The 16,836-nt window shown below is 39.8% G+C and overlaps 2 protein-coding genes across 3 annotated transcripts; one reads left to right on the forward strand and one right to left on the reverse strand.

The window, feature by feature from the left end:
• The first annotated feature begins 4,578 nt into the window (after positions 1-4,578).
• Positions 4,579-8,742, forward strand: psma1 (proteasome 20S subunit alpha 1). The gene is made up of 10 exons (XM_035157691.1): positions 4,579-4,695; positions 5,541-5,585; positions 5,688-5,789; positions 6,700-6,803; positions 6,907-6,995; positions 7,106-7,176; positions 7,310-7,439; positions 7,694-7,773; positions 8,057-8,161; positions 8,469-8,742. Exons 1-10 carry the CDS (start codon positions 4,693-4,695, stop codon positions 8,526-8,528), a joined length of 789 nt encoding a protein of 262 aa, XP_035013582.1. The 5' UTR covers positions 4,579-4,692; the 3' UTR covers positions 8,529-8,742.
• A 198-nt stretch (positions 8,743-8,940) lies between these two features.
• Positions 8,941-16,039, reverse strand: ric3b (RIC3 acetylcholine receptor chaperone b). 2 transcript variants are annotated; one of them, XM_035157688.2, is made up of 6 exons: positions 15,783-16,039; positions 14,844-15,064; positions 13,474-13,552; positions 12,447-12,540; positions 11,047-11,177; positions 8,941-10,554 (listed from the first exon to the last, which is right to left on the reverse strand). In XM_035157688.2, exons 1-6 carry the CDS (start codon positions 15,901-15,903, stop codon positions 10,052-10,054), a joined length of 1,149 nt encoding a protein of 382 aa, XP_035013579.1. In that variant the 5' UTR covers positions 15,904-16,039; the 3' UTR covers positions 8,941-10,051. The 2 variants fall into 2 exon arrangements, with proteins under 2 accessions (XP_035013579.1, XP_035013581.1); XM_035157690.2 differs by having other exon boundaries at positions 15,880-16,016.
• Between the last annotated feature and the right edge of the window lie 797 nt (positions 16,040-16,836).

A 16,836-nucleotide genomic window follows, 5' to 3' on the forward strand; every position in this document is an offset into this window, starting at 1 on the left:
CCAGGAAAGCGTCAGCAGCGAACAGAAAAGCTCCTCCGCAAGACTCCCACCTCACTTCCTCCCTCGTATACGTATGCTCCCACTTTGTGCTGTGAGAAATGTAATCAGCAGTGACGACATACAGTATCCAGCACTCATAAAACTTTTAGGAGGGGAGGGGATGAGATGGCTTTCCTTTGGTTTGCAGTGCGGCCGCTGACCCCTGACCTGCCTTGTTATTGGACCGCTGCCAGCTTAATGCAACCTTGGCAGAGCTGTCACTTTTCCCGCCCATTAGTCCAGTCATTTTGCAGGCTAAACCACATCGCTGACCTATTTATAGCAACAACAGGATGGTACTTGTTGGTTTTAAAACCACTCAGGATGCAAAATTAATTCTGTATTCAGCACCTATATGCTAAATATATAGGCTATGTGATGATGTGTTTATCATCATTCAGAAGGAGTCTGTCGCATGCAGCTTCGGTAAAAGTCACAATAAAGTGGAAACAAAGGCTCTGCACTGATGCAAACACATAATGAAAATATATATTATTCATGGAAACCTAAAGGAATTCTATCTTAATCGCATATGAGTTTGAACAGAAAAGGCTTCACTCTGTGGCTGTGTGATTAAAACAAACTGAAAGGCATGAATGGGTGGAGGAATGGGTGCACTCACACTCTCTTCTACTCCTTAAAACACCTCCGTCTCCCTCTCCCCCGCCACCATGTGCGAGCGCAGAGTGCACAGTGTGGCTTGGACCCATCACACAGTGACTCAGGCCGCTCTCCATTTGAAAAATTAAACAGGGGGCCGTTTGGCAGAGTTAAATGAGGCCCCCAGGAAGAAAAAAAAACATGCTGAGCTCAGCACTGCTCCTACAATCTCAATCACAAAGGAGGAGGTTGGCGTGCTGATGTAATGGCCGCCGCCGTGCTGCCACTGCCTTGGCAAAGGAGGAGAGCTCGTCAGCACAGCCCCACTCATTCATCTCCCCCCTCCCCCTGGATCAAGGGTACATCAGATATCATTAACAGAGGAAAAAGGCGAGCAACAGCCAAGCTTAAAACCAGACACAGGGCTGGATGTGCGAGAGGATGAGATCGTCAGTGGGTATTTCTCTGACTGTTGAGACACTCATCATGGAAGGTGAAAGAATCCCATGAGGAATAAAAAATACTTCCAGAAAAACAGTTGAGCAACCTATTTTTTCCATTTTTTTATTGAAATGTGGGCAGTTCAAGTCCAGTAAATAACCTTAGTGGTGTGGTAAAGGATGGCAGTAAATGAAGCCTTGGAAGTTAATGCAAACTTCCTGCAGGTGCAATATCTTTTGTTGGTGATTTAAAAACCCTTTGTCTGTGGAAAATGCTGAAATGAATCTATACTGTTACAGCCTCCGATGCTTTATCAGGACAATACTGTGCTACAGGAAGTAGTATTGCATGTTGGTAATAGAACACTGATAAAAAGTCAAGTAGCACACATATTTGTAGTAGAGCAAATACCTTTGTCGAGACCCAACAGTCTCCTTTAATTCAATCAAGCTGCACCAAATTTTGCACATTCACAGATGTCAGTTATCAAGATTCATGAATTATGTTTGAAAAAATACACCCCATCTCACAATGTTAAAGAAAGTGATAAAAGAAATCCTAGATTCATGCACTGTCTTTAATTGGGTCTTCCCTGACCCATACCACATCCAAGTTCCATGGTAATCTATGCAGTAGTTTTTGTGTAATTTTACTTACAAACAACCAACAAACAAACAGACAGGACTGAAATGATAACCCCTTTGGTGGAGTGTTATATAGATGTTGAAGAATGGGAAGAAAGCATCAGGGGAAGACATTTATAACAGGGTCACTGGTTAACCAGCATTTATCCACCTGTGGAGCTGCACTGCTCTATAACTGTATAATATATAAAGACAAAAATTCTGTTATCATATGTAAATGTAATTCTACCTCTTTCACTGTGCTTACACAATGTATGAGCATTGTAATTATATTGGACTTGTGTTGTGTTGCTATTGATTAAAGTTATATTGTGATAATTATTGATATTGTTTTTTCACCCAGCCCTACTTGCTCTATACGACTTGGGTATAATTGTGTGTTTATTTAGCCAATAATACATCTCACTTATTGTGTATGAATAATAATAATAATAATAATAATAATAATAATAATAATAATAATAATAATAATAATAATAAATAATAATAATAATGATAATAATGGGTTATATTCCGTTTTGAATTCAGCAAACTATAGATTATCATAAAACCTCATATTTGTTTGCTCCTTAGTTTTCTCTTCTCCATTTGCTTTTTGGTTACTGTATTTAAAATGTTTCATAGATAAAAGGTTTGAATCAGATCAGTCATTATGATTTTAGTTGGTATTTAGACCATTTATTGGTGGTTGGTATGAATGAATAGATTCTGGTTGGTATTATAACTTTGTAGTGGGGGTTATGACCTGAACCCCTCAATGGGCTGCAAAAGTTAATTTAATGGTTCATGTGATGATTGACAGAAGAGGAAAATGAAGAAAAATTCTGCTTCTCTTCAAATGTTGCTAAAATAAACCTTTTGTTATTATTTTTGTAGTTTTCAGTGACAATTTTAATCCTTCACGAACAAGTGGACACTACTTTGTTTTAAAGGGTCACAGGACGAAAAGGTTGAGAAGCACTGCTTCATAGAAAAGCTTTAATATACCAACAGAAACTGAATTACAATACAGACAATGAATCCATGAGGATTTCCTCTATTAGTCTGAAATGTTGACCTGTAATCTTTGGCTTTTATCCATCTAATGGAACAATTATCATAATTTTACATGAGAGATTTTTAATTTCTTTTGAGTAGAAGGCTCATCACATGGTATTGAAACAATATTCAAATATAAGGTTTTATTATAATTTATTTCTTGAACTGATAACGAGACTGGGCAGACTCGGTTTATGCTGGTTAAAATGTGTTCATCATAACAGAGAAACATCGAGACAATTCATTTCATACAAATGCAAATGTTCCGCTAGAGGTGAAGCCTCTTAAAAGAAGATCCCTTTCAACTGTCTCACAATTTAAGACAACATTTTGATTGCATTAAATCTGAGCATCATTGGCTGTTTGGTGGATGATAAATAAGCTGCTGACTTTGCCCAACTGTGCATGTCACTGCAAAATGAGCTTAGTGTATAAACCAGGTTTAAAATCTAATTTTGTCAGTCCAGTTCAGTGTCTGTGCAGCAGAGCCGATTTTTCAATCCAGTTTAAAGGTCACGTGTTTCTTCTCCAGCTTTGGTCTTTTAGAAAAACACAGGGGATGAGACGTATTGATTGAAGTGCTCTGTGGCACAGAAATAACAACATATGTGAATTATTTAAATATGCGGCATTTTTCATTTCAAGACGCAGACTGGACATGAAACACTCCCGTCTAATATTTATATCTGCTATCTTGACTATTAATTTTATAGACAGATTTTCATCTATCTTTATATTCCATTATTTAATTACTCTGTTTAGTTTATTTGACGCATAAGAAGAAGGACACACAACTACAAAAGTATACGTTGGTTTAACACAATTAAGTCCAATTTGTTGTTGCTTATTTTTAAGTTGTGTACCAATGACTTAACAGCCAACTGTCTGTTAAAGTGAATGAGGCCCTGCTTCATTTCACTGCTATGACTATATTTTAAGCAGTATTTTTTTAAGCAGACAGACTTCTCCATAACTGACAGTGGCAGACATCACAGTCTACAAACCAGCTTATAAAACACCCACTGTGGTTGTCTGCAGGACAGTTTGTTCTTTCTCTCGGGACTTTTTATATGTGTGAGAAAATGGTTTTACCAGCAGTAAGTGATGAGTGCTCCTCAGCCCGGTGAAGCACTCACATTGTCCTCTTCTAATTTACTGCTGCTTCCTAGTGGTCATGCGAACACACTGCGACTGTAGAGCAAAACGGAGGAGATTCAACAAGTAAATGATTTATTTTACAGCCCTTTTCAAATCAAAGTCACACAGTGTTTTACATAGTGGCCTTTCAGGATTATAAGTTATTAAATAAAAAGCACGGAGAGACATATTGGTAATGAAACAGTGTGCTAAAATTAATATAAAAATACATATTTCTAAGGATAATTGATTTGAAAAAATGTCTCACATCTTATATTATATACATAGAGGACTTAGTACTGTTGAATATATTTAACATCTCTTCCCTTTTTGTTTTGGGTTTTACAACAAATCCCCTGACTTTACAGTAAATGTTGAAACTTTTGGTTGTAAAGTATACATATATAATATTAAATAATTATTATTACTGTCATATAATGTAAATGTGGATTTTAAATATGCAAGTTATATATAATTCTGAAAGAATAATTAATAATATATATAAATTATAATACATTGATAATAATCACCTTTTTATTTTATGTGAAAATCTGTTTGAACATTTATATCCATACATCTCTTCGCTTTTAGATTTTCCAAAAGTAAAATGTTAAGATTTCTTAACAGCCAACACATAAGAGTCATAAACACAATCTATGTTCTCAGTTTCACTTCATAGAGCACTGATGTGAAATCGGAGCTCTACTGGTTTTCCCTGATATCGCGTCCAGGAAGAGAAATCAAATTCCGACTGCAGCGCCGGCAGAAAGAGGCGACACATTTAGAAGCAGACATGGTAAGAATGAATGAAATTCACTCTACTGACGTGAATTTAACAGAATAATAATTATCTGCACAGACAATACAACGAACCGCGAGTTCAAACTGAGACATTTAAAACACCGGAGTCGTTTACAGACGCTGAACCGCCGTTAGTTAGCTAAGCTGTGCACTGTGAGTAAGCAAAACACTCGGGAGCTGCTAACGTTAGCCGCACTGATCATAACTAAACTAAGCGTTTGTTCGAAGAATCTATGCGCAGCCAACATTTCTCCGACGAAGCCATGTTTAATCGTTTATATAATCAACTCAAATTATTGTAATGAGAAGCCAAATGGTCACATATCACAGTCCTGTCACTGATTAGTTAGCATGCTAGGTGCTAACCGAAGTTAGCCTGCACAGACTGAGTTAGCATCACTCTTAGCGGCAGTGACAGTGACTGGTCTTTTACTTTCGATTTGTCGAATAACCTTTTTAAAGCCAAAATACACAACTCCCGCTGCTACTAACTGTAATGATTCACACACTTTGATACTTATTAATGATAGCTAGCTGATCACAGGACCCAGAGCCATTATTAACATGTGCTAGTTAGAAGTTTATTCCCCGTTGTGTGGTTCCCCTGGCGAGTGGCTGCACGCAAAGACGTGATCATCTATTATTCAGACATGGTGGTAATTTAAAACCTCAGTCCAGAAAAGTCTGAGCTGCGAGCAGGTTGAGATCCGTGTAAAGTCTCTGTCAACGAGACAAGAGCCTGAAATGCAGGACAATTATGTAAGATCCGCTCCTGTGTTATATTAGAAATTCAGTGTTTGTGTTTTCTCATCGTTTTTAATTGTTTATCTTCTTTCGCAGTTCCGCAATCAATACGACAACGACGTGACAGTATGGAGCCCGCAGGTAAGTTGCTGTTTGCCTCCAAGTCTGTCTCTACAGGCCGAACATTGATGTGAGTGTGTTGGTGGCAGTTTGTTTAGTGTGTGTGTGTTCATTTGTGCACAGGGCCGTATTCATCAGATCGAGTATGCCATGGAGGCAGTGAAGCAAGGCTCGGCCACTGTAGGACTCAAATCCAAAACCCTTGCGGTCCTGGTTGCTCTGAAGGTAAAACCCTTCAGCGTCTTGTCTGTTCCTGTCTTAAAACTGTGTCAGTCAATTTCTGCTTTTACCCACCAAACAGTCACTGTCTGTGGTTTTGTTTCAGATTACATCCCTGTCGTACAGATGGTAGTGTAGAAAATGTATATTGAACTTCATTTAACAAGGCAGTCTGTGTTGTTTTCATCTCCATAACTCTTCAGACTGAACATTTCGTCTCCAGTTTGCTGTAAAGGCATACCGTGTATACTCAGTTTGCAGTTTATTAGGTACACCCAGCTAAAAACAGTCTGATACAATAGTACTGCAGTAAATTCTCATTTCAAGAAGTTGGAATGTTCAGTTTCTGTTGAAACGGTGTTAGAGAGTTGTCGATTTAAGTGCATGATCATTTAGGTTGGTAGTGTTGTTTAACTTTGTTGCATTTTACAAAGAGATGTTTCCCCCCCACTGATACAAATGGGTCGGACAAAATTTTAAAAAAAGACAATTTACCGTTCAGCATCCTCAAAAATTATCAACACATCCATATGTTATATCCTTCATGAAGAGACAGTTTATGGCAGGAGGTGTGTGTCTCATGAACAAAAAGGGCCAGCTAATCCCCTCCCCCTCAGAAACAACTTAAATGCACCTTTATCATCAAGCTAGCTACCACAAGCAGAGACCATCTGCTGCAGAAGTATTCAGGTGTCACTTTACTCTTCACCCTCATTAATATTAAAATCAAGTCCCTTCTGATGTTAAAGACCACTCTGGCATCCTTCTTAAGTAAAAAAAACATACTATGGGAGAAAGTTATGATCTTTGTATAATTTAATTGGACCTATAGAATATATTTGAACACACTGAAGACCCAAGACAACAATGTAGTAGATTGTACATGACTGATGCATCATGTTGTTTGTCGCTGCAGAGAGCCCAGTCTGAACTGGCTGCCCACCAGAAGAAGGTCCTCCATGTTGACAGCCACATCGGTATCTCCATTGCTGGACTGACTGCTGATGCCAGACTGCTCTGGTAAGTCTCAGATACTTTGAAGGTCCAAATGGAGCTTTTCAGTAAAGCTGCATACCAAATATTGAATTAGTTTGACATAATATCAACACTGTCTCTCCCACAGTAACTTCATGCGTCAGGAGTGCCTGGACTCCAGATTTGTCTTCGACAGGCCCCTCCCCACATCACGTCTCGTCTCTCTTGTTGGCAGCAGTATCCTCTCTCACACTTCTTAAATGAAAAGTGTAGTAGAACTTTGTAGACAGCATGTGGTAGGTATTGTAAACTTGGGTTTATTGTTTGATCCTTGACCGAAACCCCAGAAACTCAAATCCCAACACAGCGGTATGGGAGGAGGCCCTATGGTGTGGGACTCCTCATTGCCGGCTATGATGTAAGTTTGCACACTGTTCATTTACAGTATTATCTCCTGCTATGTTCCTCGCCTGTGACAAAATAGACCACACAAAGCTGGAATGTAGGACGAAGTTTGATCGTAGCTCATGTTCATTTGTTGTGTCACTCAGGACATGGGACCTCACATCTTCCAGACCTGCCCTTCAGCCAACTACTTTGACTGCAAAGCCATGTCAATCGGAGCACGCTCTCAGTCTGCACGTACCTACCTGGAGAGATGCATGGACAAGTTTTCCGACTGTAAGATTGAATTTCATATTCTAGTCTCACACACTCTTACTTCAGCTATTCACAAGAAAAGCTATTTGCATCAGGCATCTAAATACATTTTGAACATTAACGTTTCTCATTGTTTCAAAATGTGACATAATGTTTGTGAATCTAAAAAGCATGAAAAGAAATGAATATCTTTGACCACTGAGTGTTTTTGACTTGCTAATTGACAAGTGGAACAACATACTTTCATTATGCTCATGGTATTTGTTTGTTCTCAGGCAATCTGAATGACCTGGTCCAACATGGCCTCCGTGCTCTCAGAGAAACTCTCCCCGCCGAGCAGGACCTCACCATCAAGGTACACCAGCTCCCCACTTTCATATTTCAATTCCGCTCTAAGATTCTTTTAAGAGGTATAAAATCTCGTATTTTCTTTTTTTATTATTAAAAACAATACTGAAAGGTTTATTAAGGTAAAGTTATTTACATAAAGGGTAAATGAGTTACAGTTACAATGCAGTTACAGTTGATGGGATGCCATTAAAGCTTGACCTTCCTTGGAACTGAAGATGTTGCCATGTTCCATTCAATACATCCTCTACAAGATAATTTAGTGGTAAATTAAACACTGTGCTTTGCAGAATGTTTCCATTGGCATTGTGGGAAAGGACATGGAGTTCACCATTTATGACGATGATGCTGTTGCCCCGTTCCTGGAGGGACTGGAGGAGAGGCCACAGAGAAAGGTACCGCCAAGGATTTAACAAGTCTGGCCCATATAATGGAATGTTTCATGTTGTGTGCTGCAAAGTGATATATGGTATTGATCTGGAGAAAGCAAGATTTATTTCCAGCTCTTTAAGGTTCCCCATTGAAACACACATTTAGCCGATGCTGTTAAAATACATGTGAGGGGCTCAGGGCAAATATTTAAAGACTTAAAAAAACAAGGATTATAGTGAAAATTTACAATATTACATCTATATTGGAAATATTGCTATTAGTGTAAGAGTCAGAAGTTTGTGTGTTGATGGACTTCTGTGTGTGTCTCAGGTTGCCCAGCCTGCAGATGAACCCGCTGCAGATGTACCCGAAGAGCCAATGGAGCACTGAGGCAGCGAGCTGACCAGTGATCTACTTCCTGTAGATCTCAAACCAACCGGACTCACCTGAGTAATTTCTTAGAGGGGAAAGTTGTTGTTGAGACGTGCCACTTGCTTAACTGTTATTCCAAAATATCCTGTGCTGACATCAACCAGCGTGATGTTGCTTTTGTATGAGTAAAGTCGAACATTATACAAGTAATAAACTCTTTTTTTGAATTGTGCTGCTGCGCTTCCTCATCATTCATTTCCATTTGAATACACGTTTATCTAACTTACAAAACGTGCTACAGCAAAATCATTTTAATTAACCAAAAGTCAGCTTTGCAGGTAACAAACGGTGAGAGTTTCAAGAGTCGGCTTGTTTACAATTTTAATCTTGTGACAATCTTCAGTAAAATAAATGAAACGGAGTCTCGAGGTAACTGGAGTAACCATTTTATTCACAGTATTTAAATCACTGATGTCTTCTCGGGTGCTTTTCTGAACAGTGAATAAATAAGTTTTATAAAAGTAAAAATCTTTAATAATTTCAAGCTGAAGAGGTTAAACTGTTATTGGTGCAGAAAAAACTATTTATCACAAACACTTTGTCTAGAAGAGAGCAGGGACACTTAATGCCAAACATGCATTGAACCATTTCCTTACAATTACTGCAGCATATTTTGTGTCTGTTCACATTGAAGCTGTTAAAGTGAATATTTTATAAATAATATAAATATATATAGTAAATATGTCCACCTGGGACGTGAACACTGCAGGAAGTTTCTAATTAATTTGATTCAGACATGCTGACAACAGTGTGGGGGGGGGGGCACAAGTCCCCTCAGTAAATTACAGTAATGTAATCAAATCAATCACCATTTTCATTGCAGATCCAGTTTTTATCAGCTGCATTTATTTCTGCCACTTAGACATTTTACAGAAAACTGCCCTGATCTCAGCTAAAAGGATCCGAGGGCCTGTTTCTGTCTGGTTTTCTGATCATTAAAAAAAATGACTTTTATTATCGTAATATTACATATTTTTATTCTCATTAAATTACCACTTTATTGTTGTACCATTACATCTTCACATCTCATTACATTTTGACTTCATTCTTGTAATATTACATTCTCAAAATCTCAGAACTTTTGAACTTCATGTCTGGATAACCAACTCATCACTTTCCTGACAGAGGTAAACATTGGGTTTGTTCACATGCAGCACTACTTCAAGTCCCATCTGCATCTCCAGTAAATTCAATTAAAAACTATGGAGACTGGTGTTTTACATTTGATAATGAAATACTAGGCCTTTGTTTTTTCATCTTGAGTATATTTATACTATGTTTTCTTTTGTATCCAATAGATAAATTGGATATTATTGATAAAAAACTGTCCACATATTTCTCCTATACTCACTTTAATAAAGAAACAACTATCCCCAACCTTCACATTACCGTCCATCTCATGACAACAGATAAATAATAAAAAAGAGGTTCTCCTCACATACACCAGCCCCAGGCTCAAGTTCGTGTGCGTCATGTTCGAGTCAGTGTGCAGCCTTCTTTGCACTCCTCCTCTTGTTTCTCCGTCTGACCTGACTCTGGGCAGGTTCAGTCTCCACAGGCTGGGTGAGGTCCTCCACCTTCTCCTGCTCCATCATGGTCGTCATCTGCAGCGTGAGGTCCAGTTCCTTTAGGACTCCGGCCAGCTCCTTCTCTGGGACGCCCAGATCAATTTGACCCCCTGGCTCCTTGTGTTGATGCAGCTCCACCCTCTCATTTGCACCTAAATCACTCTGTAGCCCGGCATCCTCCTCACTTCCTGCAGTTAAATCAGATTCTCTCACAGCGTCTGTGGTCACGTCCTCTGCTTCCTCGGCCTCCGCTCCGCCTGCAACGTCCTCAGCAGGAACATTTTCCAGCAAGTCACCCTCAGCAGCTTCGGTCCTGTCGGCCTCTGTCTCTGTGTGTGGACTGTGGTGCTGCTCACTGTGCTGACAACAGCAGGGAGAATGTTCCCAGTTCTGATGCTGAGGCTCCTCAGGGTAATCTGTGAGGAAAATGAAGAGACTTCTCAAGCTCTGTATGTATGAAAGAGCTATTCCAGAGGCAAACTATTCCAGAACACGTTATATTGCTTTCAGTTCAGTATAGAAACAGAATTAATCACTGAGTGGAGATTTTTTCCAGTTTACTATTAAGTGGTGAACAAGCAACTAACAAGTAACTAATTTCAGAAATCCCAGTCTGTCTGAGGCTCACATTTGTGGAGAACCGTTCATCTTATTGGCTTCACACTTAGCACATGTATTATTATGGGCCCAGCGAAGTGCAGAGTCAAATATGGTGCAATTTGGACAGACGATACATTCAACATTAAAAATAAATCAATAAAAACATTGAACAGACAGGCGACCAGTGCTCTGTAGCAGCGGCGCCTGGGACTCATCAACATAACTATTATCGTCAATAGTGATAACCCTTATACTAATATACATAACCATTATGAGATAGCAGCTGGGAGTGTGCTGTGTTCAGGTACCTTCCCAGTTGTCTTGGGGTTTCTTCTCTGGAGTCATGCCCTCCATCAGCTGTCCCTCCTGCATCACCCGAGTTATCTCAGTCAGCTGCTGCAGGAGACTCTTCTCCTGATCTGCCATCACACCCTTCACCCTGCACCACAGACAGAAAGTAACACATGTAAGACTTTTCCAATTCCCAATTCCTCTCCCATGGCCCTACCCCTAGATATGAAGAGGCCATCGCTGGGAGTGTCTCCTCCAAACGGAGCCACAGGGAGGAGGGCTGGGAAATCTTCCCCAAGTAATAGGGACACCACTCGCAAGTCATCAGCAGCCAACCAACGTTATTAAAGTGACAAACAATATCAACTATTGTTATTATATTAACAACCGTTCAACCAACATTATAATAGTGACACATCTGACGACTGCAGGACAGACGTCGCCCAAGTGTCCGTAAACCGGACAATTAAATTAGACTCGAAATGACGTCATTTACACCAGGTTTTTAGCCTAAATGTTCGCTGTTATTTCGTCATTTTGAGTCGAATTTAAATGTCAGGGCTGACAGATACTTGGATGACACCACAGGAGCGGTATGGAGGCCTTTTCTGTGTTTTTCTCTGGTGTTTTTTTACGTTTGAAGAATCGGTCGCCAGTTACTTCAATTGTATTCGATTTGGCTGCAACGCTATTTACCCCTGAAACTCCAAAAGTGTTTTGTGGACTAAGACATGTCACCCACCCCTCTATCGGCATTGTGGTGAGTAGATAATAGGTGAATTTTCATTTTTGGGTGAACTATCCCTTTAACATCCGATCACAAGATCCGTAAACAGGACCGTCATTTGTTTTTCCCAATTTGAGTTTGCGGATGTGTCCGATGACAATGTTCGTGTCTGTGTGTGAGTGTGTGCCTGTGCGATAGAGTGAGAGAAAGAGAGTGAGTGGAGTCAGGAGGGACTGAATGAATGAATGCACAGCTATGAGGATAGATTTGACCAATTTAAGAAAAGTGCCAATCGTTATGGGTTGACCAGTTCAGATATTGTGGCGACAAACAAATCAATGCTTGGACACAGAGAGGTGTGAAGAGACATTTAAACTGTAGCGGGTCAGAGAAGTCAGCTGAGTAGGCGGTCCCTCATGTGTGTGGCCGAGGACACAGGAGGAGAAGGCGATCAGAAAACCTGCGAATGTGGTCTGAGTAATCGAATCTCCGGATGTATTTGGGTGTGTTCAGACCTGAACTGAGCACTGACCACTGGTGACTGGATCACTCAGGATGGATGTTAATACCAGGTCTATACAGGGTCTCAATCATTACTGTGGAATGAACAGATAAACGAAAGAGCTCCTGTTGGGACATAAGGAGGAGGTCTCCTGATGATAAGATGCCTCAGTACAGACACACACGTACCTGCCGGGGCTGTCTTGGGCGCTGGAGACAATGTTCTCCATCACCAGCTCTGTTTCCCTCAGTTTCTCCTGCAGCTGAGACAGTTCAAAGTCGGCTGGAGGGAGAAGACAGAAAGAGCAGGAGGTCAACAGAGAGATGAATGTATGTTATTGACCAACGTGTGCATGCACACACACACACACACTGAGTTAACAGGTTTAAAAACAATCTGAGCTCCAAAAACTACAATACAGACAAGAGTGGACTGGGAAAATGATTTAGAAAATGTATAGTTTTCACAGCAAAAGTGCACAACCATTCATCTAACTGTTTGACACTTTATGGGAATCAATATGCCAGAAAATAACCAACATTAATTTATTTCTCATTACGTTAATGCACTAAGATGATGAACGTGCACGTCAGCCGGGAATATTTCTGAGACTGGAAGTGACCTAATACAAATGTGATATACACACTCACACACCACACACACACAGAAGGAGCTACAGAAAAGCTTCTAGTCATTCCCAAAGAAATGTCCCCTTTAATGGGTGACAGCAAAAATGGAAAATACCCTCCAGTTAAAAAGGTTTTATATTAAAATGTTTGCTATGACAACTGTGCAATTTGAAAATACAGAGAGATCATGATAAGTACTTCAGTTTTTCTGTGTGGTCGATGAATCTATGACCTGTTAATCCTGATTTCTGGAGGATTTCATCAAGTTTTCCACGTTATTCATCGGACAATTACATCTTAAATATTAAAACCAACAGACAACAGCAGAGTTTATCCCCAGGACATAACATTGTATTACATGCCCCTCGGCTGATGCTTTCATCCAAAAATCAAAGAAAATAAGTGCATTCAAACTAAATAAAAAGAAGACGTATATGTGATCACAAACTGAAAGTGCACCTGTCAGAAACAAACATCAGAGAGCTGCAGTGCAGGTGCTCAGGGCTCATTTTTAAACCATTGAGATGGAAGCCTGTTGTGAAAGCTGCTAAAAGAAGGAGTATAACTGTTGCTGAATGGTACTCACTGATCTTCCTCTTCTTGTTCTCTGAGCGGACTGAAGGAAACCTGCTCTCTGTTGGCTTGTTGTTGCCTTTGGATGTGATCTGACAGGGAGACAATAACAGGGATTCAAATCTCAAAGAACCCCACAGCAAAGTGTCTGTCTGTGGTCAAACGGTCAAACCACATCCACACTCATGTTTATGTTCCTCTGCGCTGGGCGATATGGCCAAAAATGATATCAAAATAAAAAGTTTCATACAATAATCATTACAATATTTGTCACATTTTAAGGTTTAAGTTTAAAGAATAGATTTTTTAAGATACTTCTTTATAAGCAGAGAATTACACCCACTTGATAAACAACTAAATATTTTACAAATCTGATGTATATCAGTTGTGTGTTATACCACCTCCCTGTGCTGGCAGAAGTATTACTAGTGCAGAGTCTGTTCTAAACCTGCCTGTTTGGAATGAGCTGTATGTTTGGCCTGTGTTAAAGTTGCCTTTCTGAAACTTTAAAAGTGACCTGCAGTAATTGAGCTGCAACAAGTAAAGACCTGCTGGAATCCTAGAGCTGCACCCCCCTTGCTGCACAAAGAGCTGTTCACCTGTTTATTCAAAGTTCAGTGAAGCTAATCTAAACTGACGTTGCCATTGACGTGATCAACATCACTTACGTTGAGTCCCAGCTGCTACTGCTACAGAGCGCCAGTCACCTGTTTACTCAAAGTTTAATAATGTTGAACGTAGCACCAAGTTTAACACTGCTCTTTCTTGGGCCCTTGACAATACACAAGCCAAGTGTAAAGCTGATAAGATGAATGGTTCTGGAGATATATGTTCCACATAAAGACAGAGATTTCTGAAATGAGTAGATAGATATCAATATATATTGGAAAGGTGTCCTATTGCTATTGATGAAAATTATATTGTGATCATGAATTATATTATCTCATTGCTCAGCAATGGTTTTATTTTTACTAAAATGTGGACTTTTGCTTCAGGTTTAGACTTTGATGCTGTGGATTAAGAACATATATAAAGTGGTCTGTTAGTTGCAGCTTCAGAGTAGTTCCACGTTTTAGAGTTTCAGGAGACAGATAGTTTCTATGATTAGGAAAGTAAACATCTTTTCTTTTCAAGCAAAGTTATAGCACAAGCAGCTTTACAGGATCTTCAATGGAAAAATTATGAAACAAATAAGTATTGTCAGATAAATAAAAAACAAGACTGTACGTTTCTACCATTCAGAACCAGGTTTCAGCCCTTTGCATTGCTTTGAGCAACAGACAGATTTCAGTCTGTACCAAGAAATACTGAAGTTCAGTATCCAGCATGTCTGTGAATCCTTACAGTACCATAATGCTGTGTATTGTGTCTGCAGTCTTTCACCTTGAACAGTATGTAGAGGATGTAGAATAAGATCCCGAAGCCGTACACAGGGATGATCTGTCCCGCCAGGTTGGATTTGCCTCCGGTTCCTATTCCTGTTCCCTTGGCCTTGGCTGAGGCCTCTGGGCTGTGGGCTCTGGAGTAGCCGGCGCTCGCAGCCTTCTGACCACGGCCCTCTGGGGCCATCTGAGGGTGCATCATGGGAGGTTGGCGGCCTGAACCTTGAAGGAGGGGAAGACAGGTGAAGAGGAAATATGAATAATATATCACAATATATATATCACCAGCGACAGACTGTGATAATCAGCTCAGTACAAAACATAACAAATGTCCAGGAATCTGTCTCATATACTAAATGAGATTACAGTATTTTGTAGAATTGAACAGGGTGATTAATATGGGTGTGTTTGGGTCGCTTATTATATATACATTATATTAAATATATAATTTTTATACTTGTTTTACCCCTACAGTTAATGTACACGAGTACAGTATTTTAAATAAATGAAAGTATTTTGAATTGTATTCTTTTGTTTTAAGTATTTTAAATAAATGAAATATTGGTAATGTGACATTTCATCTAGAACCTTTTACTCACTAACATTGACTCAGATAATTAAGTAGCATAAATGTAATAAAAAGTATAAACTGCTAAATTCCGTCTGTTAGTTTTACCTGGACGTAATTACCTTTATTCTAGACACATTTTGATACTATTTTAAGAATGTGCGTTTGGCGCCCTCCTCAGGGAGGAAAGTGTAACTGCAATAACGATGATATACCGTTAATGTCCTGCACACGTTTTGCTTTAAATAAAAACACAAATAAACATGGATCACTGCAGTGAAACGTCAGTAAATTAGAAGCCTCCGTCCTCCCCCCGGTGAGCCTCCGCACACCGGGGGGAGGACGTGTTCCAGGCCGGTGAAGGTGACGCACCCTCCGGCCGCTCCGCAGCATCCTTCCTCCCTCGCGACAGCAGCATTTTGGGAAGCAGCAGCGCGACGCACAGCGCGAGACACGTCGCGAGGGTCACCTTCTGGAACGTGGACATCGCCATGGCGACGGGTGGACGGTCAGCGGGCCGGTGAGAGGACGCGCGCCGGGATGTGAGCGCTGTTCGCGGGGAGGACCGAGGGCCGAGGAGGAGGCGGCCGCTGCATCCACGGATCAACTTCCTTGTGATGGCCGAGGGAACGGAAGTAGACCGCGGCTGTAATGAGCAGGTTTCACCGCTGGATGTCGCTAAAGGACCTTGTTTTACACAGGCTTCTTTCACAGAGGACAGTTCGACGTCACAGATAATAATGAAGCAAATCCTTTTTTATTTCTGTTTTTATTTATCTATTTGTCTTTTTATCAACTGACTTATCACTTGTTTCTGCAATATTTGTATATATACAAGTTTTAAAATGAAGTAATTTAAGAGATAATCAAGCTAATTACTGGCCCAGGTTTAACTTAATGTTAATTGCTAAAACGTAAATCATCTTTATCTGATCATTATCTAACTTCTATAATAGAAAAGCAGTTAAAAAATTCAACCTCTGCACCAAATTTAATAGGTTGATATAATTTTGAGACATATTCTTTATTTTTTTCTTAATTATATATGTTTAATTTATTGTAATATTATGTTTTTGTCAAACTTTGTTCAAAACCCCTATCGTTATACATCTATTTATTTATATTTGTTTGTTATGGGTGGCTGTGGCTGAGGGGTAGAGTGGTTGTCCTCCAACCTGAAGGTCAGCAGTTCGATCCCCAGTCTTCACCATCTGCATGCCGAAGTGTCCTTGGGCAAGATGCTGAACCCTGAATTGCCCCTCATAGAACAACAAAGTGCTGCTACCAGATGCACTGTATGAATGTGTGTGTCATCAAGACTAGAAAAGTGCTATACAAAACTGTTTATGTGTTGTTTTGTTAATTAGTAAAGTTTATTTGAAAAGTTTTATGAAATAAAAAAACAATGAAGCTAATTTATTTTGCA

The sequence above is a fragment of the Hippoglossus stenolepis genome, chromosome 5, assembly GCF_022539355.2.
Source record: "Hippoglossus stenolepis isolate QCI-W04-F060 chromosome 5, HSTE1.2, whole genome shotgun sequence".
Classification (NCBI taxonomy): domain Eukaryota; kingdom Metazoa; phylum Chordata; class Actinopteri; order Pleuronectiformes; family Pleuronectidae; genus Hippoglossus; species Hippoglossus stenolepis.

Excerpts from the sequence above, each read along its gene's own strand:
- psma1 (XM_035157691.1), top strand. Across the intron at positions 5,586-5,687 it reads TGACAGTATGGAGCCCGCAG|GGCCGTATTCATCAGATCGA; the intron begins GTAAGTTGCTGT and ends ATTTGTGCACAG. Across the intron at positions 7,774-8,056 it reads AGCAGGACCTCACCATCAAG|AATGTTTCCATTGGCATTGT; the intron begins GTACACCAGCTC and ends TGTGCTTTGCAG.
- ric3b (XM_035157688.2), bottom strand. The coding sequence starts at position 15,903 with ATGGCGATGTCCACGTTCCAGAAGGTGACCCTCGCGACGTGTCTCGCG. Across the intron at positions 11,178-12,446 it reads GCCCAAGACAGCCCCGGCAG|GGTGAAGGGTGTGATGGCAG; the intron begins GTACGTGTGTGT and ends TCTGTGGTGCAG. Across the intron at positions 10,555-11,046 it reads ACCCCAAGACAACTGGGAAG|ATTACCCTGAGGAGCCTCAG; the intron begins GTACCTGAACAC and ends TTTTCCTCACAG.